We start from the raw sequence: 27,165 nt of genomic DNA, 5'->3' as shown, positions 1-27,165 counted from the left end.
TCATGTCACCATTAACCACTCTGAAGCATGGTGCACATTAACATCTGATGTGAAAAAAGCAAAAAAAAGCAAAACAAGGATACAACAGCATGCAATGGTCATGGACAATCTTGCCTAACCCACTTGGAACTGTGTTTGTGGTTCTTGCATTGGTCTGACCTTGCATATTTGTGTTCACCAACAGCATTTGCTAAATCCTCATGTGTCAACATCAGCGTGAGACTCAATCATCAAAGGCACAAAAAATTGAGATGGTGATGGTTCTGAGAAAGTGCAGAACATGTGATGTAAGCCCTGTCAATAGAGCCACATACCAGTGAAAGGAAATGGAGTCACAGAATCTATTAAGAATTACCTGTACAAAAAGAAACACACAGCTCAGCTTCCATTATCCAAACTTCAGACTCCCTATTAGACAAAACAAAATCATGTTTCGCTTACATCTGGTACATTGAAAATTCCCTGTTATCTGCAACTCTGATTATATGAAACTACTCTATAGCTACTCTGCCCCACCCTGATGACATGTAAATAAACTCGGCTGAATTGCACAGTTTCACAATCCTCTTGCAACACGGATCTATTAGCCAAATCCATGCCAACCACTTCCAGTTGAACCAGTTTTCACATTCTTCCAGAGAAAAATCTTTTATATAAATAATTTCTTCATTAGCTGTCATGGGTCTGCACTCAGTTGTACAATTGTTGTCAGTAGTCCTGCCCTCATGCATTTTACAAATTAATCTAAGTAAAATTGTGTTAAAGTTCTCCAATGGATGTAAGGTGGGACAAACCAAAGGGAAACAGATCAAGGAAAAACTGTTAAACCTTTGGTGAAAAATCCATTTAGTCACCATTGCCTTGATCTGCTTTATTCACTGTTTTAAACTCATGTCTGTTTTTATATATCTATGTGCAAACCATTAATTTTCTCTGCTTTCATTCGCTCATCTTAAACTATTACTTTAAACAACATGCCCCCCTAAAGTGCTTATGTCTTGTGAATCCACCACATGGTATTACCTGTCAATAAGAAGTGCCTCCACCACACTGCATGATCTGTTGTCTATGGAGATACACTTTAGACAACAGACAGGAGCGGAAGCAGCAGACTGATTTTTACATCGAACCAGTTGCCGGAGAAAACTGACTAGCACTTGCAAAGAGAAGAAAAGTAAAACACTGGACCTTCTAAAGCTGTAATTTTTTTTCCTGGACTTTTGTCTGTGGTTCTAGGTTTAAAGATGCAAGTTTGCCACAACCAGAGAGATGTCACACTACTAGTCTCTGCAACGTTAGAGATCATGTGCTACGAGATAGTATATTTGGACGGAGGAGGGAACCTTCACTAGTAAACATTCAATTTCCAGGAAAAATTTGTGAGGCATTCTACTGGCAAATGGAAGATTTACTTTTCAAAACACCAAAACAAACAGCGACTGGTGTGTTCTATATTCTTTATGCGGTTTAAAAATGAAAATAAGTCTTCAAAAGGTCACTACCTCCTCCTCATGGAATTTTCTTTTGGAGACCTATATTCAGAACTGTTTCAACTTTCAGTAAGATCTGCACTACTATCCAGCTAGCTCAGAAACAGTTGAGTGTATTTTCATCAAATTTATTGGTTTAGTTGAAACTCTGTAAAGGGCCACCTGCTGAAAAAAGCAAAAAATATAGCTACAAAAGAGTGCTAGGCCTAACTAGGTAGTGGACTCTGGAGGCAGATATATCCTATTTACGGACTAACAAGTTTTTCATTCTGGACAATGTGTGCCTTTTTATGTTTGAGAAATAAATGTTTCTGAAATGAATCAAATAGTATAATTTTTTGTTTCATATCATAAAAGCTCATGGGTTATCTGGGGACGGGAGGTTCATGATGAGGAACAAAGTTAGAAACCATGAACAGAAGAAGACGACAAGCAATTTCTATTTAAAACACCTGCAAGTCACTGATGCCCAATTAATTTAATCAAAGCAGGTATTTTCCACCTAATTTTCTATTCATAACAAAATTACATGTTCTGATGGGACTTTTAAGTCCAGCAATAGAGAAAAAGAGGCCTTCCAACTTTGCTGAGCAGGCAGCACAGCCCACTAACTTTATTAATGTACATTTGGTACACAGTAGCTCATGCTCTAGACAGAAACCCCACTACAATTTTACCTGACTACTAATAAAACAATCACAAGGGGACAAACTTTCCTGTACTGTCATGTTGCAGAAGATCCTGTGCTCATATGCATATACTGTACACATACAGTGTGTATAGCTCAAACTGTAGTATGTGATACTAGAAAATAAATGGGGATGATAGTCAGTTACTGACAACTTTAGTACTGTATTCCAAATATAGGCCTAGGAGTTCTAGTTCTAGTCCCAGACAATGTTCCCTCTAATTTTTGACAGGCCGGGTGCACAAAAAATTTCTTCTGTGCAAATTTTTGAAGCAGAGTTCAAATTTGTGCACAATGAGGCAAATGCACCCAAGCGAGTAAAACGTGAACAATGTCAAAAGTCGCCTTTAAATGATTTTTCGGCTTGGTTCCGATGTAGTATTTCATTTTTTGTGCGCGTGGTGTTTCGCCATGTGCGCGGGGTTTAGGATTTGTGTGGATGCACACACGCAAAAGCTTAGGGGGAAACAGTGGTCCCAGATGTAAATTCTGACACTCAGTTTGGGTTTTTTTACTTTACAATAGTGGTGTGAGGCTTAGTTCATTAATGTTTGTAAAAGTCTGAGATCTTCAGAAGATGGTACAGAAATGAAAGGTGTATTATACACACAAAAATAACCTATTTATAGAATACAGAGAGTCTTAAAGTTATTTTATTGTTTGTATTCCAATAGTATCTAGAAGCCAGAATCAGGAATCAGATTCCCATTCTGCTAAGCAATGTTATATACACAGACCCCCACAAAAAGATGGCACAAACAGCCTATATAATTTAGTAAGAACTTGCAATCAGCAAATTGTTAAGTAAGGAAGCATACTGGAAATAAATACCAAACTTGGTTTCAGATGTTTCCAATATTTAATCTCATCTAATGTTTATTAACTTCTCTACTTCCTGGAAGCAGGACCCACAGCCCGCCCCGCTGACTTTCAATCCAATATCCACTTCAAATCTCTTTGGTCACTCGATTAAAGACCTAAAAGTGGCAATTCTTCAACAAAAAAACTTCAAAAACAGACTCCAAGGAGAGACTGCTGAATTGGAATTAATCTGCAAACAATTAATTTAGGCTTGAATAAAGACAGGGAGTGGATGTGTCATTACACAGAGTAAAACTATTTCCCCTTGTTTATTTCCCCTCCTACTGTTCTTGTAAAGTGCTGGAAATGGCCCACCTTGATTATCACTACAAAAGGTCCCCCTCCACCTCCCCCGCCCCCGGTAATAGCTCACCTTAAGTGATCACTCTTGTTACAGTCTGTATGGTAACACCCATTGTTTCATGTTCTCTGTATATATAAAATCTCCCCACTATATTTTCCACTGTACGCATCCGCTGAAGTGAGCATAGCTCACGAAAGCTTATGCTCTAATAAATTTGTTTCTAAGGTGCCACAAGTACTCCTTTTCTTTTTACTTAACGCTAAGTATCAGAGGGGTAGCCCTGTTAGTCTGGATCTGTAAAAGCGGCAAAGAGTCCTGTGGCATCTTATAGACTAACAGACGTATTGGAGCATAAGCTTTTGTGGGTGAATACCCCCTTCGTCGGATGCAGGTAGTGGAAATTTCCAGAGGCAGGTATAAATATGCAAGCAAGAATCAGGCTAGGGATAACGAGGTTAGTTCAATCAGGGAGGATGAGGCCCTCTTCTAGCAGTTGAGGTGTGAACACCAAGGGAGGAGAAACTGCTTTTGTAGTTGGCTAGCCATTCACAGTCTGTTTTATCCTGAGCTGATGGTGTCAAATTTGCAAATGAACTGAAGCTTAGCAGTTTCTCTTTGAAGTCTGGTCCTGAAGTTTTTTTGCTACAGGATGGCTACCTTTAAATCTGCTATTGTGTGTCCAGGGAGGTTGAAGTGTTGTCCTACTGGTTTTTGTATATTGCCATTCCTAATACCTGATTTGTGTCCATTTATCCTTTTACGTAGGGACTGTCCAGTTTGGCCGATGTACATAGCAGAGGGGCATTGCTAGCACATGATGGTGTAGATTACATTGATGCACGTGCAGGTGAATGAACCAGTGATGGTGTGGCTGATCTGGTTAGGTCCTGTGATGGTGTCGCTGGTGTAGATATGTGGGCAGAATTGGCATCAAGGTTTGTTGCATGGATTGGTTCCTAAGTTAGAGTTACTATGGTGCGGTGTGTAGTTGCTGGTGAGAATACACTTCAGGTTGGCAGGTTGTCTGTGGGCGAGGACTGGCCTGCCTCCCAAGGCCTGTGAAAGTGAGGGATCGTTATCCAGGGTGGGTTGTAGATCACTGATGATGCGTTGGAGAGGTTTTAGCTGAGGACTGTATGTGATGGCCAGTGGAGTTCTGTTGATTTCTTTCTTGGGCTTGTCTTGCAGCAGGAGGCTTCTGGGTACATGGCTGGCTCTGTTGATCTATTTTCTTATTTCCTCGTGTGGGTATTGTACTTTTGAGAATGCTTGGTGAAGATCTTGTAGGTGCTGGTCTGTGTCTGAGGGGTTGGAGCAAATGCGGTTGTACCTCAGCGCTTGGCTGTAGACAATGGATCGTGTGGTGTGTCTAGGATGGAAGCTGGAGGCATGAAGGTAGGCATAGCATGGTGTTAACGTGACCGTCACTTATTTGCACGGTGGTGTCTAGGAAGCGGACCTCCCGTGTAGATTGGTCCAGGCTGAGGTTGATGGTGGGGTGGAAGCTATTGAAATCATGGTGGAATTCTTCCAGGGTTTCCTTCCCATGGGTCCAGATGATGAAGATGTCATCAATGTAGCGTAGTTTATGCTAAACTGTCTGATCCACTTTGTATTTAGTTGTGGCATTCTGAGTACCTTTCCCAGACCTGAGGAAGAGCTCTGTGTATCTTGAAAGCTTGTCTCTCTCATCAGCAGAAGTAGGTCCAATAGAAGATACTACCTCACCCACCTTGTCTCTCTAATATCCTGAGACTGAAATGGCAACATACAACTATACGTCATACTGTTTATTAATACATCTGTGCAAAGTGTAATGTAGAATTGAGAATTCTGAAGCTCTGGTTACACTTCAGTTGAGACTGTGTAGGGTTGCAGAGTTCATATCCTACGCAGTCAATTCAGGAATGTACACACTCGGATTTAGTTGGGGTTGGTCCTGCTTTGAGCAGGGGGTTGGACTAGACCTCCTGAGGTCTCTTCCAACCCTAATCTTCTATGATTCTATGTTCAGAGGGCAGAAGAAAAGGCAATTTATGACTGCACTAGGAAACTGATTGCTCAACTTCCACTTTCATTTAAGTTCAACCAACAAACCTAAACAATCTACAGTCTCTTTTGTATGCAGTGTTGTATTATTACCTCACCAACCTTATCTCTCTACACTCTTTTTTTAGAATTTCTTAACTGTTGATGTAACCCATATCTGCTTGGTGTGGTGCTCTATTCCCCTCTAGTGGCACCTAGACCATCTAGAGATTGATGAGTCTGCTATAACCTTTGTTAAGAGCCACATAGCTTTTAACTCATGCAGTAGAGGCTAATGCCAGGGGCGGCTGGTTTGTATAATTTTTGGTGGTGCCCAGAACAGGCCCAAGTCCTGCCTGTGCCCGCCCCCCCGCCCCGCCTTGTAAGCCAATACAGTAACTCCTCACTTAAAGTCATCCCGGTTAACATTGTTTTGTTGTTGTGTTGCTGATCAATTAGAGCAGTGCCTCTCAAACTCTTTTTTCCCTGCGGACCACTTGAAAATTGCTGAGGGTCTTGGCGAACCACTTAATGATCTTTCCAAATGTTGTTTGTACCGTTAGCTAACTATTGTAAAGTGCTTTGGATAAAAGTGCTATATAAAAAAACCCCTTAATAATAATGACAGGTTTCAGAGTAACAGCCGTGTTAGTCTGTATTCGCAAAAAGAAAAGGAGTACTTGTGGCACCTTAGAGACTAACCAATTTATTAGAGCATAAGCTTTCGTGAGCTACAGCTCACTTCCTCAGATGCATATCGTGGAAACTGCAGCAGGCTTTATATATACACAGAGAATATGAAACAATACCTACTCCCACCCCACTGTCCTGCTGGTAATAGCTTATCTAAAGTGATCATCAGGTGGGCCATTTCCAGCACAAATCCAGGTTTTCTCACCCTCCACCCCCCCACACAAATTCACTCTCCTGCTGGTGATAGCCCATCCAAAGTGACAACTCTTTACACAATGTGCATGACAATCAAGTTGGGCTATTTCCTGCACAAATCCAGGTTTTCTCACATCCCCCCACCCCCATACACACACAAATTCACTCTCCTGCTGGTAATAGCTCATCCAAACTGACCACTCTCCAAGTTTAAATCCAAGTTAAACCAGAACATCTGGGGGGGGGGGGTAGGAAAAAACAAGAGGAAATAGGCTACCTTGCATAATGACTTAGCCACTCCCAGTCTCTATTTAAGCCTAAATTAATAGTATCCAATTTGCAAATGAATTCCAATTCAGCAGTTTCTCGCTGGAGTCTGGATTTGAAGTTTTTTTGTTTTAAGATAGCGACCTTCATGTCTGTGATTGCGTGACCAGAGAGATTGAAGTGTTCTCCGACTGGTTTATGAATGTTATAATTCTTGACATCTGATTTGTGTCCATTTATTCTTTTACATAGAGACTGTCCAGTTTGACCAATGTATATGGCAGAGGGGCATTGCTGGCACATGATGGCATATATCACATTGGTGGATGTGCAGGTGAACGAGCCTCTGATAGTGTGGCTGATGTTATTAGGCCCTGTGATGGTGTCCCCTGAATAGATATGTGGGCACAATTGGCAACGGGCTTTGTTGCAAGGATAAGTTCCTGGGTTAGTGGTTCTGTTGTGTGGTATGTGGTTGTTGGTGAGTATTTGCTTCAGGTTGCGGGGCTGTCTGTAGGCAAGGACTGGCCTGTCTCCCAAGATTTGTGAGAGTGTTGGGTCATCCTTTAGGATAGGTTGTAGATCCTTAATAATGTGTTGGAGGGGTTTTAGTTGGGGGCTGAAGGTGACGGCTAGCGGCGTTCTGTTATTTTCTTTGTTAGGCCTGTCCTATAGTAGGTAACTTCTGGGAACTCTTCTGGCTCTATCAATCTGTTTCTTTACTTCTGCAGGTGGGTATTGTAGTTGTAAGAAAGCTTGACAGAGATCTTGTAGGTGTTTGTCTCTGTCTGAGGGGTTGGAGCAAATGCGGTTGTATCGCAGAGCTTGGCTGTAGACGATGGATCGTGTGGTGTGGTCAGGGTGAAAGCTGGAGGCATGCAGGTAGGAATAGCGGTCAGTAGGTTTCCGGTATAGGGTGGTGTTTATGTGACCATTGTTTATTAGCACTGTAGTGTCCAGGAAGTGGATCTCTTGTGTGGACTGGACCAGGCTGAGGTTGGTGGTGGGATGGAAATTGTTGAAATCATGGTGGAATTCCTCAAGGGCTTCTTTTCCATGGGTCCAGATGATGAAGATGTCATCAATATAGCGCAAGTAGAGTAGGGGCTTTAGGGGACGAGAGCTGAGGAAGCATTGTTCTAAATCAGCCATAAAAATGTTGGCATACTGTGGGGCCATGCGGGTACCCATAGCAGTGCCGCTGATCTGAAGGTATACATTGTCCCCAAATGTGAAGTAGTTATGGGTAAGGACAAAGTCACAAAGTTCAGCTACCAGGTTAGCCGTGACAGTATCGGGGATAGTGTTCTTGACGGCTTGTAGTCCATCTTTGTGTGGAATGTTGGTGTAGAGGGCTTCTACATCCATAGTGGCCAGGATGGTGTTATCAGGAAGATCACCGATGGATTGAAGTTTCCTCAGGAAGTCAGTGGTGTCTCGAAGGTAGCTGGGAGTGCTGGTAGCATAGGGCCTGAGGAGGGAGTCTACATAGCCAGACAATCCTGCTGTCAGGGTGCCACACAACTCATATTTTAATATCAGTAGTCTTAACCTTTCTAATGCGATGGATGTGCCCTCTCCCCCACCGCAGCAGCCCCCAACCTGGGGCTAGGAAGAAGTGGGGTTCTCTCCCTCTCTCCCCCACCGCAGCAGCCCCTGAGCTTGGGCTGGAAAGCAGTGGGGTTTCTCCCCTGTCACAGCAGCCACAGAGCTGAAGCTGGGAAGGAAGGGGGTCTCTCCCCAGCAGCCGGAGCCCTGGAGCCTCTTTCTCTGGCCGCTGTAGCCCTGCACGTCCCAAATGCCCACCACCTCCTCTTCTCACACCACTGCCCCCTCCCACCTATCCCCTATTCCCCCCAAGGCCACCACCTCACCTTACATGTGCATCTTCTCCAGGCACCTAATTAGTAGAGCCACGCCTGCGCAACTCCACTAATTAGGTGGGTGGCCCTTCATTCTCCCATGTGCGGCCGCCCAGGAGCGTGGACCACCTGAATGGAGCTCCTGGACCACAGTTTGAGAACCCCTGAATTAGAGAACATGCTCATTTAAAGTTGTGCTATGCTCCCTTATAGTGTTGTTTGGCAGCCACCTGCTTTGTCCACTCCCTGCAGAAAGAGCAGCCCATTGGAGCTAGTAGTGGGGGCTTGGAATCAGGGTGGGCCGACAGCCCCCCTAAGTTCCCTGTGCTGCTGCTGCCCAGCAGACTATCAACTGCTGGGCAGTTCAGGTGTCCCTTCCCCCCACTGCCATGTGCTGCTCCTGCCCCCTGCCTTGGAGCTGCTCCCGTGACCTCCTGCTTGCTGTGCAGAGGAGGACGGGGAAGAGGGGTGTTGATGTCAGGGTGTCCTCCTCCCCTATTCCTGCACCCCCATCTCCACAGAGCACACAAAGACACGACAGGGCTCAGAATGGAGGGAGCTTGCTGGCAGCAACTGCTCTCTTAAAGTCTCTTTCTCACACACACACACACACACAGGGTGTGTGTGTGTGTGTCTCTGTCTCTCTCTGCCATGCTGTCTTCCCCTCCCCACCCTCCCATTCGTGCTGCCTTATAGAGTGTGAGGCTGCATTAACAACAGTGTGTTAACCCTTGAGGGCTCAGCCGAGTGCTAGTTCATCATTTAGCAGTAAGGCATTCCCTGAGAAATATCCCACCCTCTGACTACACTGCTTCAACCAAGCTTCATAATCATCATTGCTGTGTACAGTATTAAATTGGTTGTTTAAAACTTATACTCTGTGTGTGTGTGTGTGTGGTCTTTCCTCTGGCAAAAAAAAATTCCCTGTAACTTAACTCACCCCCCCCCCCCGACATTAATTCTTATGGGGAAATTGGATTCGCTTAACACCATTTCACTTAAAACAGCATTTTTCAGGAATAGAACTACAACGTTAAGCGAGGCGTTATATTTATATTTTAAAAAATATACAGTATTTAAAGTATATTTCTAGGGTGGGGCTGGTGATGAGGGGGTTGGCGGTATGAGGGGGCTCAGGCAGAGGGCTGGGATGCAGGGGTGAGGGCTGTGGATGAGGGGTTTGGGGTGCAGACAGGCTGCCCTAGGACAAGGGCCAGAAAAGGAGGATTTCCCCCAGCCCTCTCCCTGCAGGCAGCAGCAAGCTCCGGGGGAGGGCCCCCCCTGCACCACACTCACCTTGCACCACCGTCACTGCATGTGCTCCTAAAGTTCCTCTCAGGTACAGGAAGCCCCCTCGCCTCCCCTGTGGTGGGTGCCATGGGCAGGAGGATGGGGGGGTTGCCATCACGTGTGTGCCTCCTCCCCTGGTGCTGCCCCTCACTGTAGCCTCACTGGGGATGGGGCTGTCCCTTGCCCAGCATGGGGCAGGAGCAGTGACTATGGGCAGGGGGCCCCCTGTGCTTGAGGAGGGTCCTGCTGGAAAATGAAAGGGTCTGAGGGGGAAGGGCAGGCTCAGGGTCAGCCTGTCCTGGCACTAGTGAATGGGAGGCACTAGGATCCTGCGGCGGCAGTTGATGCAGGGAGGCAGCATGTATCTGCTCCAGGGCCCAAGGGAGGTGCACTAGGGCAGCAAGTGGGGGCTGGGGGACACTCGGGGGAGGTGCACAGGGGCAGCAGGCAGGGCTAGGGGAAGACACTCAGCCCCAAACATTGGTGGAGCTGGGCCCCCGGGCCCTGAATATTGCTGGAGTCCGGGCACCAGGAGCCCATACAACTCGCAGCCCCTGGCTCATGCAGTTAGCTACAGAGGTCACAGGTTCAATCCTGCCCACTGATGACCAGGGTCTGTTGGTGTTACATGAACACCAACACAAAATGGAACTGAGGCTATGTCTACAGAACAGCTATGTCAATCAGGGGTGTGATCTCTGACAGACACAGCTGTCCCATCAGAAGCCCCTAGAGTAAAACACAGGTTTCAGAGTAACAGCTGTGTTAGTCTGTATTCGCAAAAAGAAAAGGAGTACTTGTGGCACCGTAGAGACTAACCAATTTATTTGAGCATAAGCTTTCGTGAGCTACAGCTCACTTCATCGGATGCATACTATGGAAACTGCAGAAGACATTATATACACAGAGACCATGAAACAATACCTCCTCCCACCCCACTCTCCTGCTGGTAATAGCTTATCTAAAGTGACCACTCTCCCTACAATGTGCATGATAATCAAGGTGGGCCATTTCCAGCACAAATCCAGGTTTTCTCCCCCCCCCCACACACACACAAATTCACTCTCCTGCTGGTAATAGCCCATCCAAAGTGACCACTCTCTTTTCCAGCAAAAATCCAGGTTATCATGCACATTGTAAAGAGAGTGGTCACTTTGGATGGGCTATTACAAGCAGGAGAGTGAATTTGGGGGGGGGGGGGGGGGCGGAGGGTGAGAAAACCTGGATTTGTGCTGGAAATGGCCCACCTTGATTATCATGCACATTGTAGGGAGAGTGGTCACTTTAGATAAGCTATTACCAGCAGGAGAGTGGGGTGGGAGGAGGCTTCTACTTTGCAAAGGCTTTGGGAGTACATCCAGGAGAGCCGCGAATGCCAGGGCAAATTGATCCTTTCGCATGCTTGCTTTTAAGCCATGTATAGTATTTTAAAAGGTACACTCACCGGAGGTCCCTTTTCCGACTGCTGGGTCCAGGACGCAGCCTTGGGTACTGGCTCCAGGTCCAGGGTGAGAAACAGTTCCTGGCTGTTGGGAAAACCAGTTTCTCCGCTTGCTTGTTGTGAGCTATCTTCTTCTTCGTCCCCAAAACCTGCTTCCGTGTTGCCTCCATCTCCATTGAAGGAGTCAAACAACACAGCTGGGGTAGTGGTGGCTGAACCCCCTAAAATGGCATGCAGCTCATCATAGAAGCAGCATGTTTGGGGCTCTGACCCGGAGCGGCCGTTCGCCTCTCTGGTTTTCTGGTAGGCTTGCCTCAGCTCCTTCAGTTTCACACGGCACTGCTTCGGGTCCCTGTTATGGCCTCTGTCCTTCATGCCCTGGAAGATTTTGACAAAGGTTTTGGCATTTCGAAAACTGGAACGGAGTTCTGATAGCACGGATTCCTCTCCCCATACAGCGATCAGATCCCGTACCTCCCGTTCGGTCCATGCTGGAGCTCTTTTGCGATTCTGGGACTCCATCATGGTCACCTCTGCTGATGAGCTCTGCATGGTCACCTGCAGCTTGCCACGCTGGCCAAACAGGAAATGAGATTCAAAAGTTCGCGGTTCTTTTCCTGTCTACCTGGCCAGTGCATCTGAGTTGAGAGTGCTGTCCAGAGCGGTCACAATGGAGCACTCTGGGATAGGTACCGGAGGCCAATACCGTCGAATTGTGTCCACAGTACCCCAAATTCGACCTGGCAAGGCCGATTTAAGCGCTAATCCACTTGTCAGGGGTGGAGTACGGAAATCGATTTTAAGAGCCCTTTAAGTCGAAATAAAGGGCTTCATCATGTGGACGGGTGCAGGTTTACATCGATTTAACGCTGCTAAATTCGACCTAAAGTCCTAGTGTAGACCAGTGCTAAGTGTCCATGAGAGAATGCATCCATATCTGTGGCAGAGAAAACCTAATACACACTGTCTGAGTCTTGTATAATCAGTTATCCTAATTTGTATGTGATTTTCTTAGTTATATAATAACAGCTCTAGCTGAAGAATTATTATATTACATTTTATTATTTGGAGGAGTAGAATGATCACATTTAAGTCACATAGTAAACTATTTTATTTGTAAAAGCGGCAAAGAGTTCTGTGGCACCTTATAGACTAACAGATGTATAAGAGCATAAGCGTTTGTGGGTGAATACCCACTTTGTCAGCTGCAATAAATATTTTATTTATGTTTCTATCACCCTGTAGACACTGCCAACATAGTGCTGTAGTGTAGACTTGCCTGATGATTCAGTCAGCTGCTGTGCCAGAGACTTTGCTACAGAGTTTAGGTCCAGCTGGCTGCAGAGTAAACTGAGCCTTTATCTTTGGTTTTGAGAATGCTTGTCTTCCCAAAATTTATATTTTGGGCAAAGGAGGAGAATACTATGCATTCTGTCTTCTAATATATATTTCTATTTCCTTACGTGAGTGTTTAACAGAATAATCTTCACATTGCATCAAGTTATCAATTCTGGAGATTCCAGCTTATATTCAGAAAACTAGTTTTTAGTGAACAAAAAAACCCTAGATTTTGCAAACTCTTGCAATATAACAACATATTTTAGTAACATGTATACATATATTTTGCAATACAAATCAAATATGGCTTTTAAGTGGTATTGTCCCTTTAATAAATAGGAGAATGGATATCCTCCTGCATGCTTTGAAATGCTGACGCAGGCAGCATAATATTTTGTAGCAGCAAATGATACAGATGGTCCCCAACAGCAAATATGCCAAATTCAGAGCAAATATATATTAATTCAATTTAAGCAATAAATAAATAAATGGGGAAAATCCCTCATGCATCAGCATAAAGCTGATATCTGCAGAAGTACTTCTGTAGAAAATGCATTTATAAGTTTTTTCCATTGCTAAAGATGCAGGTACTTCTGATATTCTAGCCTATCATAACCTCCTACTTCTCAGCACATATTAATGCAAACAGAAAAAATATAGTAAATGTAATTTCTACACATAGATAAAGCTTTAACAGGCAACAAAAACAGTTGTTATTTTTTAATCACAGTTGACAAGCCAGTGTTGCTCCAAGGCAAAAAATGTGATTCAAGGCATCCAAAACCTACACACATACAGCAACCTAACTACTTACCCTGTTATAACAGGATTTCTGAGAGAGTTTACCAAGAACTGCCAGTGGTTTCCGTCCACTACCAGTCTCCAGGCACTCAGAAAGGATTCACAGGTTAGTGACACTTACTGGTCCTCCCTAACACCACAATCTTGCAGACCTCATTTGTACCACTGAAGTCAATGAGATTTGTGTGAACATAATGGTCGCAGCATCAGAGTGTAAAATAAATTTACATGTGTAAGAGTTAAGAATAGTGAAAATGTCAGCATATCTGGTCACATATTTTATATTTCACCATGGTATCTGAACTCCTGTGATAGATGCTTTCAGTTGTTAATTATACAGACAGCAAGGAGTGACAGAATTACCTAAACAAAACTATTCTACAGTATTAGGTATAGAGACAAAAGGAGAAATCCACGAGGAACTGCAGGAATCAGTTCAAACCATAAACTGAAAATCAAAAACATCAACCTTTAACACAAAGCTCACTTATACATATAGTTAATCTAAATATTAAAAAAGATACCCAGGACTTCATGAAAACTATTTGTAGACAAATCCTAGCCTGTGAATTCAAAATGCTTAACAGACATAGGGGTCAAATCCTACATGCCTTACTCACCTGAGCAGAGCCAGAGAAGACAATATGGGTGTAGTTGGGTAAGATAAGCAGGAGGAGTCCCTTAGTGTTCCCTGTATCTTCTCTATTTTAGCATGCATTCAATACCCAATACAAAGAATTATCAAATAATGAATGTATATTACCCATCTTATTCTTAAGTACTTAGCTGACTCAGGGATTGAGTATTGATTTCAATGGTACTACTCATGTGACTAAGGAGAAGCATATGCTTAAAGGTTCTACCGACTCAGGGGCCTAGTGGGTAAGCAACAGAAAAGTTTCCATTGGCTTTTATGGGGTTTGGACCAGGCCCCTGAATAAAGAGGGCACTTTTTTTTTTCTGCAATATATTTTATTTTGTAAAATGGAGGAAAAGCAAACTAAACATTGCAGGCACATTTTTTTTTTTTTTAACTCTTACAAAAAAAGGACTGGCTACAATATTAAAATTGTCCTCATTTTATTTTTTCTTCACTGTTTTCTTTTATTCAGAACAACAACTTGGAAAGATACAGGGTAGCTTTAGGATGATTAGCCATAAATTATGTAATTTAATCTTGTATGGTGGATTCATCTTGCATGCCTGGATTCAATGAACACAAAAACGTTTTTAAAAATTATAATGGAGGGAAGGTAAAGGAAAATCCAATTTAAATACCAGAAGCCTTTCTAAAAAGGCAGCAGTAGCCAAAAACAAAAGCGAAAAAGAAGAAGATCAAAGAACAAGCCACAATAATGAAGCCATGAAATCCAGCAGGAAGGCACCTGCTTGATTTTGGCCCTGTGAGAAACAAGATTAGTATGAAGATTTAAATTCACACATCAAGGAGATAGAAAGAATAATAAATAAATAAATTTTTAGTTTCACAAAATATTTTGCTGTGTACTTAAATGTTTAATAAGCGTGTTTTTACAACTCTGATCAAAAATCCTCCAGGACTGCCAACGAAAGCAATTTACAGTGAATAAACCATAAGGTAGCTATACTTCAACTTTTTGGTAGTTTATACAAAATATTCTTTTAGTTATAAGAAATGTAAATATCCTGAGAAACTACTAATTCTAATCAAATATGATTATGGTAGAAATTATTGTTCCATTATACTGATGCCCAGGATTTTGGCAGGTGAGGTTTGGGTATGTCATTGATAAAAATAAGCTCATTGCCAGGAAGAAGAATATCAGATGCATTCGAGTGTATAAACCCGCAGATCCATTCTGGGTGATTCTTGTGAACCACTTAGTGAAATTAGATCCTCATCTGCTCTTTAGCCCAGTCAAACACTGCTGTACTAATGACTGGTCATGCCATTCCAGCGTGCCTTAAGTGAAAACCCTCCTAATCAGACCAAAACGTGTGGGGGGAAAATAAAATCCTTCTCTGTCTTAAACAGTTGAATACGACCAACAAATTACATTTAAAGTATGTGATTAGGATCCCATTTAAACTAGAATCCTCACACAAACCCTGCAAATAAAGTGCAACCTCCAACACAACTAAGTGCTCCACACTAAGATGCAGTAATCATAAAAATGAGTAGACCCATATCAAGCTATACACAAATCTTTTAATAAGATACGCAACCTTATAAAAACACCTCTAGATGATTTAACACTTTCCATTATAAGCCCTTTGTTTTCAGTTGCTTAGATCTTTTCCAAACTATCTGAGCAGATATTTTCCACAATGGGTGTCTGCATCAGGCTAAATTTCTTTCAAGTACTTCCTGTAAAACAGTTCAACCATTTTGAAGAATGATGTTAGGGAAAACATTAAAAAATTCTTACAATAATTTCACTGAGAAACTATTGCCTCTCCATGGACTAGAGTGAGAACTTGAAATCTGACTAGGGGCTGCCTTTCTGTCGTATGAAATTCTGCTCCAACTTGGCCAACTTATGAGCCTCTGAAAAATCACTGTTGGTGATCAGTAAAGACATTTGAAAAAGTGTTTGACATCAAAACTCTCAAAAGGTTTTTTTGTACTGAGCAAACTCCATCCCAAGGATGCAGAAGCGGAGCAGCACTTGGCCTGCAAGTGCTCCTCTGGCTGCCAAGGGCCAGTGTGGTGCCATGAACTGGAATGGATAACGGTGCTCTCAATACTCTGCCTGCTAGTGCCCAGGCAGTGTGGTGGTGAAGGAAGTTATCATACTAGAATACAGGGAAGGGCTGGGCACAAAACAAAAGAGAACGACAGGGACAAAGCCAGGGTGAAGGGGAAAAAGGGAAGCAATAGGGGTTGGGGAATAGGAATCTGTAAAATGAGGACAATAATACGTCCCTACCTCAGGTAAGTGTTGTGAAGATGAATTCATTAATGTTTCTGAAGACCTCACATCTAGAGTGATGAGTGGGATCACTTCAGTGCCCTTTTACTTGTGCTCATCACTTTCTTGAGTAGCAGCTAATGGAATATGAAAATCTCATCTGCTCCAAAGTGGTCTGAACAGAAGTTGCAAAGTTCACATTTACAATTCACTCTGCTGTTGATGGGACTCTTACGAGCAACAAAGATGTTATTGTCCCCATTTTACATATGAAAACAAGCAGAGAGCTGCTGATGTTGCTGGAGATACTCTGGTAGATACAGACACAAGATTCTTCATTTCTGCCCACAAGAAAAGGTAGAAGTACAATAAAGCTTAGAAGACACTGGTGAGTTTCACAGCTGCTACTCAAATGGGCCAGGCAACAGTTGAACTGACCTGAATCACGTTTTTTAGACACTGTTGCTGATGGATCTCTTCCTCTTGGCAGTGTTTACTATTGAACACCACAGAGTGCATATTTGTTCTAAATTGAACAAGAGTTCTGTGTAGCTCGAAAGCTTGTCTATTTCACTAACGGAAGTTGGTTCAATAAAAGGTATTACATCGCCCACCTTGTCGCTCTAACTTAGTCATTTAGGGACAATGTACTTTTCCTGGGATTCTTGGAAGTACAGTCACCAGCTACAGAAGAATCATCATTCTATTCTGATATGGAAGAGAATAGTGCTAAAAAGCAGATTACAGTAAACAGTAGGAAAAACAGTTACGCCCAGTGTAATTCTACTATGAAGGATAATAAGCTAACTATTCTCATGGAGTTGCTGTTCAGATAGGAGAGCTAACTTTGCATCCTTCTCACTCAAAGAGCCAGATAAGAAAAGAGGAGGTGGCTTTTAGAACTCTCTTCTCAAAGAGAAGAGAAACTTGACAAGAAGATTTTTTTCAGCTTTGTAAGCAATGATAGAAGACATAAGATGATCAGAAAAGTTATCTGTCAGGCTCCACTGGAAGTCTAATATAACTGCTTAGCAAGAGAAACCTTAATAGACCCTAATAAACATTTTTCAGTAACTTTTTCTAAAGCCATCTCTTCATGAACTGTTTTGCTGACAAGATTGAGAAAATTAATTACTGCTTCAAAAGCGATTCCCTTCTAGACTTAAATGAAAGAGATTTTAAACCAAAAAGCCATAAATAAGAATTACTAACTTACCAATTGATGCATCACCATCTAACAAATTGTCATCTTCAGAAGTTTGAAAGTCCATAATGACACCTGCTCCATCTAAAAGTTCCTCATCGCTGCTTGCACTAGTTATACTGTTGTAACTATTTCGATAGTAGCCTCTATGGAACAGCTGCTCAGACTCCATTTAGCTGCTTTATAACCTAAGAGAGGGAAGAATGCTGTGTTAGGAAGCAGCTTTTAAGATACACAAGAGAAAACTGATAATTAATATTAAATAAAGCAAATACACTTGAGCTTCGTTGGATAAAACTTCAGATCATACTATGTGGAACATCCAAGTACTATATTTTAATACTCTTTATTAGTTACATATTGGTATAACAATACTTACCATGTAGGACCTCTTATGCAAGGAAGAATGTCTTATTTATGGCTAATTCTCCCTCATCCCCCTTCCCAGGCCCTTCCTACTTCAATCTCAATTCTCCTGTAACTATTCCACTCTGACGAAACACGATAGTAATCCAAATAGGCTCCCTTTGGACAGATACCTAGCCAATATTCATCTCTAAACAAGCATAAGGAAGATCAATGGCATAAACAACACTCAATGTTAATATACTCGGGGTTGAGGGGTAAATGAAAAAGTAAGCTTCCTTAGCCATTAAGTCAGCTCAGTGTGGCCAACTATGTTATATAGTCTACTGTAATCCCAGTATCCCACTGGAGTCAGAGCTTAGAGTATAAAGGAAGTTTTAAAACAGATTTTTAAAAAAAGTCACCTTAATTGTAGTGCATAAAAGAGTGAGCCCTATTTAAGTAAATTCATACATAAGTCATAAAATACTGAAAGACTTTTATTAAGAGGTTGTAAACCAAAAAGACACACTAAGAACTGGTTTTACTGTAATATAAGTCGATCAACATGAACTTCATTTTTTAACCACACATTCATAATCAAATAGGGTAGCAAAGTGTATCCCTTTGCTAACACGGAGGAGTCTGCAAGTTGCAGTGGATCACCTTTTTGCACACTATATAATATGGTAACATTGGTTATGAAAAAGAGGGATGGACACACAAGATTTGCTTGCGTTTACTTCATATTCATGCAGGTAGTGGCTAATTAGTCTGTACTTTCGACTTCGCCAAGATCTGAGCCAGTCATTTCTATAGGCCTATCTGGGGGGAAAATGCCCCTGAATCTTGATGACCGTCTCCCCTGCCTTTACTCAAAAAACCCCCAAAAATAAAACAAAAAAAAAGCTTGGTTACTAACCTTTCTGTAACTGTTGTTCTTCGAGATGTATTGCACATGTTCATTCCAATGTAGGTGTGTATGCACCCTGAGCACAGTTGCCAGAATTCTTTCCCCTAGTGGTATCTGTCGGGTTGGCTCCAATGCCCTCTGGTGTCATGCGCTCATGCTGCTGGTAAAAAGGGCCCTGCTGACCCTGCTCCCCTTCAGTTTCTTCTTACTGACCGCCTCGGATAAGAGGGGGCAGATAGTGAGTTTTGAAATGGACATATACAACACATCTCAAAGAACAAGTTATGGAAACATTAGTAACTGTTTCTTCTTCAAGTACTTGCACATGACCATTCCAATGTAGGTGGCTCACAATGAGTTGTACAGGAGGTAGGTTTAGAGTTCAAAGGCAAGGTGACTGCAAGACTGTGCGGCCAAAGCTGGCATTGTCTCTAGCCTGCTAAGTGATGGCATAGTGCATTGAGAATGTGTGCACTGATGACCAGGTTGCTGCTCTGCAGATGTCCTGGGTAGGGACTTGTGCTGGGAAGGCAGTGGCGAAGGCCATAGTAGTTTAGCGCAGAATACCTGCGGGAAGATTGCTTCACTGTAGTGAAATTGTGAGACCACCTTTAAGAGGAATGAAAGGTATGGGCACAGCTGGACTTTATTCTTGAAGATGACCATATCTGGGGCTTCTGATGTGAAGGCCCAGATCTCTGAGACTCTTCTGGCCAAAGCAATGGCCACTAAGAAGGTGACTTTCCAGGAGAGGTGTAACAAGCATGCTCCTAGCAGTTCAAACAGTGGACCTGTAAGCTTTGACAAGACAAGGTTTAGATCCCACGGAGGAATGGGATCTCTAACCTGGGGTTACATCCTCTCCAGGCTTTTGAGAAAATGGATCCCCAGGTCGAATGAAAAAATGGATTGATTGTGAACCTTGGTATGAAAGACTGAGATGGCCACTAGGTGACCCCAGACTGAAGAGAGGGCCAGCCCTTGTTGTTTCAGCAGCAGAAGGTACTCCAAGATGAGACTGTGTAGATGGCATTCCCCCTTGGGAGCACCAGATGGAGAACCACTCCCATTTGGCGAAGTAGGTGACCCTGGTGGAAGGCTTTCTACTGACCTCCTCTGAGCAAGACTGCTCCTCATGGAGCTTCCAGGCCGTCAGATGAAGAGACCTGAGATATGGGTGGAGCAGCCAACTGTCGTCTCAGGAGATAAAGTCCGGGTGCAGCAGAAGCCATAGTGGGGCTGCCACTGAAAGCCTTAAGAGAGTATTGAACCAATGTTGCCTGGGCCACACAGGGGCTATGAGAATGACCTATGCTTGGTCCCACTTGATTTTCATCAGAACCTTGTGAATCAGCAGGGTAGGAGAAAATGCATAATACAGGTACTTTGTCCATAACAGGAACATATCTGTGACCCGGGCTGTGGCCTCACAGAGAGGAGAACTGATGGCATTTTCTGTTGTTGCGGGTAGTGAACAGGTCTATATGGGGAGTCCCACACTGGTGGGGGGGGGGGGGGGAGAGAAGATATCCGGTCCCGTGGTTAAGGATACTAGTCTGTCACGGAATCCGTGACTTTCTGTGACCTCTGTGACTTTTGCAACAGCTGGTGCTGGCTCAGGGGCTACCCAAGCCGCACAGCCCCTGGGCCACCAGCAGCAGCAGTTTGGGTGTGTGGGAGGGAGCTCAGGGCTATGGGCAGGGAGTTGGAGAGTGCGGAGAGAGGCTTACCTCAGGGTGAGGGGCCCCCCTGCACTTCCTAGGCGGTGGAGGAGCCAGCGGGGGTCTCTGAGCCACACACTGCCCGCATCCACAGCCCTCACCCCTGGCTCCTATTGGCTGCGATTCCTGGTCAATGAGAGCTGCGGCAGCTGGCGCTCGTGGCGGGAGCGGCAGAGTCCCCGCCATGGCCCCTGCCTCTGCCGCCTAGGAGCCACAGGGATGAGGAGCCGGGTAGGAAGCCCTGCCAACCTTCCTCCCCCAGTACCAGCAGAGGTCCCGGGCCACATCCCCCAGCACCCGCAGTGCCCCAGGACCCCCCCCCCTCCAGAGTACCCACTGCCCCAGCCAAAATTTTAGTCAGGGTGGGTATTTTTAGTAAAAGTCATGGACAGGTCACGGGCCGTGAATTTTTGTTTACGGCCTGTGAAACTGTCCATGACTTTTACTAAAAATACCTGTGACAAATGTAGCCTTACTCATGGTGAGAGGAGAAAGACCTCCTGAGGTGATATGCTAGCTGGTTCTGCGTTTTCAGAAGGTAGGACACTTCTACACTGATGAGCTCCAATAGTCGGATTGCTTCTTGACACAGAGGGGAAGAAAGCGCACTGCCCTGTTTATGTAGAACATGGCCATTGTATTATCTATGAGAACCGATACAGTTCTGTTCAGAATGTGGGGTAGAAACACTTGGCAGGCTAGGCAGACTGCCCTGAGCTCCCTGATGTTTATATGGAGGGAAAGTTCTTCTTGAAACCAGAGGTCCTGAGGGACTCTAGGGGGCTCCCCAGCCGAGGGCTGTTGCTTTGGATACTAGAGACATCAGGAGTTAAGGCCTTGAGAAGGGTACCCCTGCATATACCGTGTGGTGGGTCAGCCACCACGTCAGTAAGTCAAGGACCTGACCAGGCATCATGAGCACTGAGTCTAAGTGATGATGTGAGGAGAAGTATACCATGGCTAATCAGGTTTGGAAAGGTCTGAGATGTAGCCTTGCTTGATTCACTATGTAGGTCCATGAAGCCATGTGGCACAGAAGGCTTAGATTGTCATACAGTTGTGATCGGATGAGGCTGGAGGGACCATATCAGGGACGTAATCAAACAAAAGCTATCGCCTGGAAGTAGAACTCTCACATGGAGTCGAGAACTACACCAATGAACTATAACCTTTGGCCTGGGATAAGAGTAGACTGCACTGCAAACTGGCTGGTGCACGGTTCGCCCACAGGAGGTGGCGCCCGTACCGGTGTCAGTAGGGCTTGCAGCCACACCAGAGTTGATGACACCTGATGCTGTAGTGCTGGCCCAACGCAAGCCTTGCTCTATCATGGTCCCCGTCTGCTTGCCTTTGGCACCGGGGATTGGCTCTTCTCTTGGCGTTTATGGTTCTTCTTAGGCACTGGAGAAGAAGATCGGTGCTAGGATTCCTGACCTGTGGGAGGAGCACTTCACACTACGGCTGAAGTGCTTAGTGCCAAGTCCAAGTGTGGCTCCAAGGCAGGTCTTAAGATTGCCTCCATGAGGAGGACCTTCAGTTTTGCTGCTTGGTCCTTTTTGGTGTAGGGTTTGAAGTCCCTGCAGCGTTATCAATGGTCTTTCCTATGAGATTCCCCCATGCACTTCAGATAAATCGACTGCGAGTCACTCAAAGGCATAGACTTACCACAGGAAACGCAGGGCCTGGTAACAGAGGCATGCCCCAGCCCTGGGATGTGGATGACCCTGCTAACTAAGCGTGAAGGCACCCAAAAACTACCAAAGATTACCAACTACAATAACTATTTACACTAAAAAGAAAAGGAGTACTTGTGGCACCTTAGAGACTAACCAATTTATTTGAGCATAAGCTTTCGTGAGCTACAGATGAAGTGAGCTGTAGCTCACGAAAGCTTATGCTCAAATAAATTGGTTAGTCTCTAAAGTGCCACAAGTACTCCTTTTCTTTTTGCGAATACAGACTAACATGGCTGCTACTCTGAAACCTGTTATTTACACTAAAGTAGTAGAAAAGTCACTAGGAGAAAACTGCCTGAGCAATGAGGAATTCCAGCAGACATCATGGATGGTAAGAAGGAACTGAAGGGGATCGGGTCAGCAGCGCCCTTTATATCAGTGGTATGAGTGGGGAGAACCAGAGAGTGCTGGAGTCGACCCAACGGATACCACTAGGGGAAACAATTCCGGCAACTGTGCTCAGAGCACACACACGCCTACATTGGAATAGACATGTGGAAACATTTGAAGGAGGATACATATTTGCATTAGTCCCAGCTATCTTACTAGATCACATAGCACACAGCATAGCTCACCATCAGAGATTACTATGGTAACTGTACTCTGACATGCTTTATATTCAATGGTTGTGCTCAAAAGGAGGGATGTATATTTTTGTATGCCAAAGGTTAATGCAGCATACAAATCTATCATAGCAAATAAACAACAAAAATATATCTGCTTAATGGCTTGTTGGCACTGCCACAGTGTAAGAGAACTGGGTTTTAAAAGCTGGTGAAACTGAAACAGCGTGTGAGAGTGTGTGTGAGTGAGTGATAGACCCAGGCCAACTAGGTACAACAGAGTAGCCCTACTGATCCACTGCTAAAGATTCCCCCCCCCCAGCCCCCCAAGAGGGGGGTCCACAGGACCTGGAAACCAAATAATTACGGGGGACAACTAATGAAATAACAGCGACAGGAGTGCGGTCAAAGCGTCAAAAGAAGGGAACCAGACAGGGACACCGAACAGAGAACCCCGGACAGTGCCCACTGCTCCTCGAAGGCATCAAGGGAGTCAGTGGACAGCACCCAGAGGAACTCTGCCCAGATACATGAATGGACGGAGAATCGGAAATAGGCCCCACAGTCACAGGAGATTCCATCGGCCAACCACCTCACCCTGGTTTTATAGATGGCCACTTTAGCCAAGGCTAGGAGAAGGTTGACCAGGAGGTCCTGTGACTTTATGAGGCCACGGATCGAGAGTGCATAGATAAGGAGGTGAAGGGAAAAACGCAACCAAAAACGTAACAAAATATTCGTGAGGAGCTAGAATAAGGGCTACAACCTGGCGCACCCCAGGTAAATGTGCGCCAGGGTCTCCCTCATGCCGCAAAAGGGGCAGGTGCCTGGGATGGGGTGAAGCGTGCCAAGTACATGCCCGTGCTCACAGCCCCATGAAGGAGCAGCCAACTGATATCCCCGGTGGGCCTCGGGACCAAGGTGGAGTATAGGCTGGCCCACCGGGACTCCTCACCCTCTAGAGGTGGCAGAAGGTCCCACCACTTTGTGTTGGGGCGGGACACGAGGGTGAGGATGTGAAGGGTGTGGAGCACGAGCATGTATAGATGTTTCCTTGGCACGGTCTGGAAGCGGACTGGCTGCAGATTGTGCAGCCAGTTCACGGTGAAGGGGCGCGGGGGGTCGGTCAGGTCCACAGGGCAGGGGCCCGATGAAAAGGTCTGGAGAGCCTGGGGTGGAGGGTAGGCGGGGCATACCCTCTCTTAGGACCTGGTCGAGGTAAACCCGAGCGGTGGGTGGCAAAGTGGCCCTCACCTCCTGAAGTACGCGCCAGGGAGTACGAGGCCTGGAGAGCCCCATGCGCTGAGCGAGCATCAGGGGATCCAGCCAGTCTTCCCGGTCGTAGTCCAGGAGGTCTCCGACTCTGGTGACGTCTGCCAGGACCAAACTCTGGCGCACCAAGGGGGACTCCACCACCTGAACACAGAGCTGGGGGTTGTGTAGCAGGGGCTCCGCGAGAAGATCTGCCCCCATGGTGGCCACCACAGACCTGGTCACTGAGAACAGCTTCCAGGTCCAGAGAAGGTCCTGGTAGAAGATCGGGTCCTAAGAGGAAGACCTCTCGGATGGAGATAAAGGAGCTGCTGGTCGTGTCGGAGCCCTTGGAAACAGCACAGGAAGGCGTGCGCCAGTATGCTCCACGCTGGACTACCTGCACCATAAAGGAGCCTCTGCAGGGCCTGGAGGCGGAAGACATGGACCTGAGTGTGCAGACATTTCAGGCCCTGACCTCCCTCCTCCAGGGGTAGATGGAGAACCCCTGCAGGGACCAGTGCAGTCCTGACCAAAAGAACTCCAGAATCCATGTCCCAAGGGTGGCCAGGAAACCTGGGGCTGGTGTTGAGCCGGTACCAGAGCATGGACAGGACTAGCTGATTAAGCACCAGCGTTCTCCCTCGAAGGGAGAGGCACTGGAGTAGTCCTGTCCATTTCCGGACCCGTTCTATCACCCCCGCCCTCTAAATTGTGCCAGTTTTCCGGCGGAGACGGATGCGTGGCAGAAAGGTAAACACCGAGATAGAGCAGCGGATCCGCGCTCCACTGGATGGCCTGAAGTGCGGGTGGGAGGGAGCTCGCCTGCCACCCATCCCCGACCACCAGGTCAGAGCTCTTGACCCAGCTGACCAGGGCAGAGAAGGCTGCCGAACAGATGGCCTGACAAGCCTCCACCTGCGCCAAGTCGCCCGGGTCCTGGACCATGAGGAGCACATCAGCGTACACCAACAGGACCAGCCGCAGCTCCAGCTCTTGGAGCACCAACCCTGTCAACCTCCTACGGAGGAGACAGAGGAAGGGCTTGATCGCCAGAGCATTCAGCTGGCCCAAGAGGGGGCACCCCTGCCGTACTCCTGGCCCGAAGCTGACCAGTTCAGTCAGGGTCCAGGTGAGCCTGACCACATACTCTGCGGAGGCATACAGCACCTGAAGAAAACCCACAAACTGGGGTCCGAAGCCAAATGCTCGCAGAGTGCTCAGGAAATACCTGTGGTCTACCCTGTCAAACGCCTTCTCCTGATGCAGGGACAGGAGGGCAAACGGCAGACCATCCCTACACCCAAGTTTGAAGAGATCCCGGACCAGATACAGGTTGTCAAAGATGGTGCAGCCCAGGATGGTGTACGTCTGGTCGGACCACCTCCGCCAGCACAGACCCTAGCCGTAGCGAGATGCCTTTCGCTTCGACTTTGTAGTCCACGCTGAGGAGAAAGACGGGACGCCAATTTTGTAAATCACGGAGGTTCCCCTCCCTCTTTCATGCAGGTGAGCCATGCCCGCCTTATTGCCGAAGGAGGACCCCGCTCTGCAAAGACTCGGCCCAGACGGTGAGTAGGTCTAGGCCGAAGACATCCCAGAACACATTGTAGAACTCCACAGTCAGCCCATCCATGCCCGGAGATTTATTGGTGGGCATGCGGCAGAGGGCTTCTGAGAACTCAGCCAGAGTGAAAGGCAGCTCTAGCCAGTCTCGGTCGCCCGAGCATAGGGAGTTCGTCCCAGAGCACTCTGCAAGCGTTAGGATCGGTCGGATCCGGGGAGAAAACACTTGCGTAGAAGGCCCTGGCTCTCCCGCACATGTCAGCCAGATCCATGAGGGGGGTGCCATCCTCTGCCAGAAGGCAGGTGACGCGCTTCTTGACCCCCCTCCTTTTCTCCAGGGCGTAGAAGAAGCGGGAGCCGTGATCCAAATCCTGAAGGGAACGGATGTGGGATCGAACAAAGGCCCCCCAGGCCTGATGGTCTTCGAGGGACCGGAGCTCCTCCCGCTTTGCCCGGCATGCTCCGCAGAGGGATGGATCCTTGGGGCTGGTGGCCAGACGCCTCTCCAGCTCTAAGATCTCCCGTTCCAACTGCTCTATCGCCACATCCCTCCATTGGCTGGCGCCCCGGGTGTAGTCATGGTAGAAGAGCCAGGCGCGCACCTTCCCCAGGTCCCACCACAGCCGCACCAAGAGAAAGGCATGCCGCTGCCCTCGCCAAGCTAGCCAGAACTCCCAGAAGGACGCCACGAAGCCCACATTCTCCAACAAGCTGTTGTTGAAATGCCAATAGGCCATCCCCGGCCTCTCTGCACAGAGAGAGGCTGTCACGGTGGCTAAATGATGATCAGAGAACGGGGCCGGCCGGATGCTGGAGGAGTGGGCCCGAGAAAGGTGGAAACGTGATAAATAGATGCGGTCCAACCGGGAGTGGCGCAACCAATGGGCCTCCACCCGGACAAAGGTGAACATCGAGATGTCGTCCGGGTGGTGGTTGCGCCAGACGTCCAGCAGGGAGTGATGTTCAGCTATCTCCTGGAGGACGTCCGCGGTGGCCGGGCACTGCTCGGTCCCTGAGCGGTCCCGCTCCTCAAGGGTGTTGTTAAAGGTCCCCGCCTAGGACCAGGCACTTGCAAGGATCCAAGCTGCCAAGGAAGGCGGACGCCTGCTGATAGAAATGCAGCTGCTTCGGGCCCAATGTCGGGGCATAGACATTGATGAGATTAACCATGAGCCCCTCCATGCGGGCCCGGAGGTGCAGCAGGCGACCTGGCACAACCTCGACGACCCCCAGCACCTCAGGCCCTGGGTCGGGGGAGAACAGGGTCACCACTCCAGCCATACGTACTGTGAGATGGCTAAAGTAGACCTTGTCCCCCCATTCCAACCGCCAGCTGTCTTTGGCAGCCAGATCCATATGGGTCTCCTGCAAGAAAACCATAGAGTACCCCCCCCCCCAAAAGGAAGGAGAGCACCTGGCACCTGATGAGACCCATCCTTCAGCCTTGGGTGTTCAGTGTTGCGATGATGATAGGTGCCATGAGGGGGGCTGGGTGGGATCCTCGCCGGCAGGGTTGCTCGCGGCACCCATCAGGCCACGCAACAAACCGTGACCTACCCCGTAGGTGAGTAAGGAGTCACGGAAGAGGCAGACCCGCTGGTAGGCTGCGGCGGCCTGCTTCCCGGTCCTTTTACCCTCCCCCCTGAGGGCCCTCGCGGCCCAGATGATTTGATGGAAATCCCCCCATCGCTGAAGAGTGAGCTGCACCTTATTACGG

General features: G+C 46.5%; 1 protein-coding gene across 3 annotated transcripts in view; it reads right to left on the bottom strand.

Moving 5' to 3' along the window:
• The window catches only part of CLCN3 (chloride voltage-gated channel 3), a 133,975-nt gene that overhangs the window by 73,233 nt on the left and 33,577 nt on the right, over positions 1 to 27,165 (bottom strand). For all 3 annotated transcript variants that reach the window (XR_012158626.1, XM_073341613.1, XM_073341609.1), the window contains exon 2: positions 17,366 to 17,541. Coding sequence is in view for 2 of the 3 variants with exons in the window: in XM_073341613.1 (XP_073197714.1) it covers positions 17,366 to 17,525 (160 nt within the window). In the remaining variant the exon portion in view is untranslated. The remainder of the gene's footprint in view (positions 1 to 17,365; positions 17,542 to 27,165) is intronic.

This window comes from Lepidochelys kempii, chromosome 4, assembly GCF_965140265.1.
Source record: "Lepidochelys kempii isolate rLepKem1 chromosome 4, rLepKem1.hap2, whole genome shotgun sequence".
NCBI lineage: Eukaryota > Metazoa > Chordata > Testudines > Cheloniidae > Lepidochelys > Lepidochelys kempii.
This window is presented reverse-complemented; position numbering and strand designations above follow the sequence as displayed.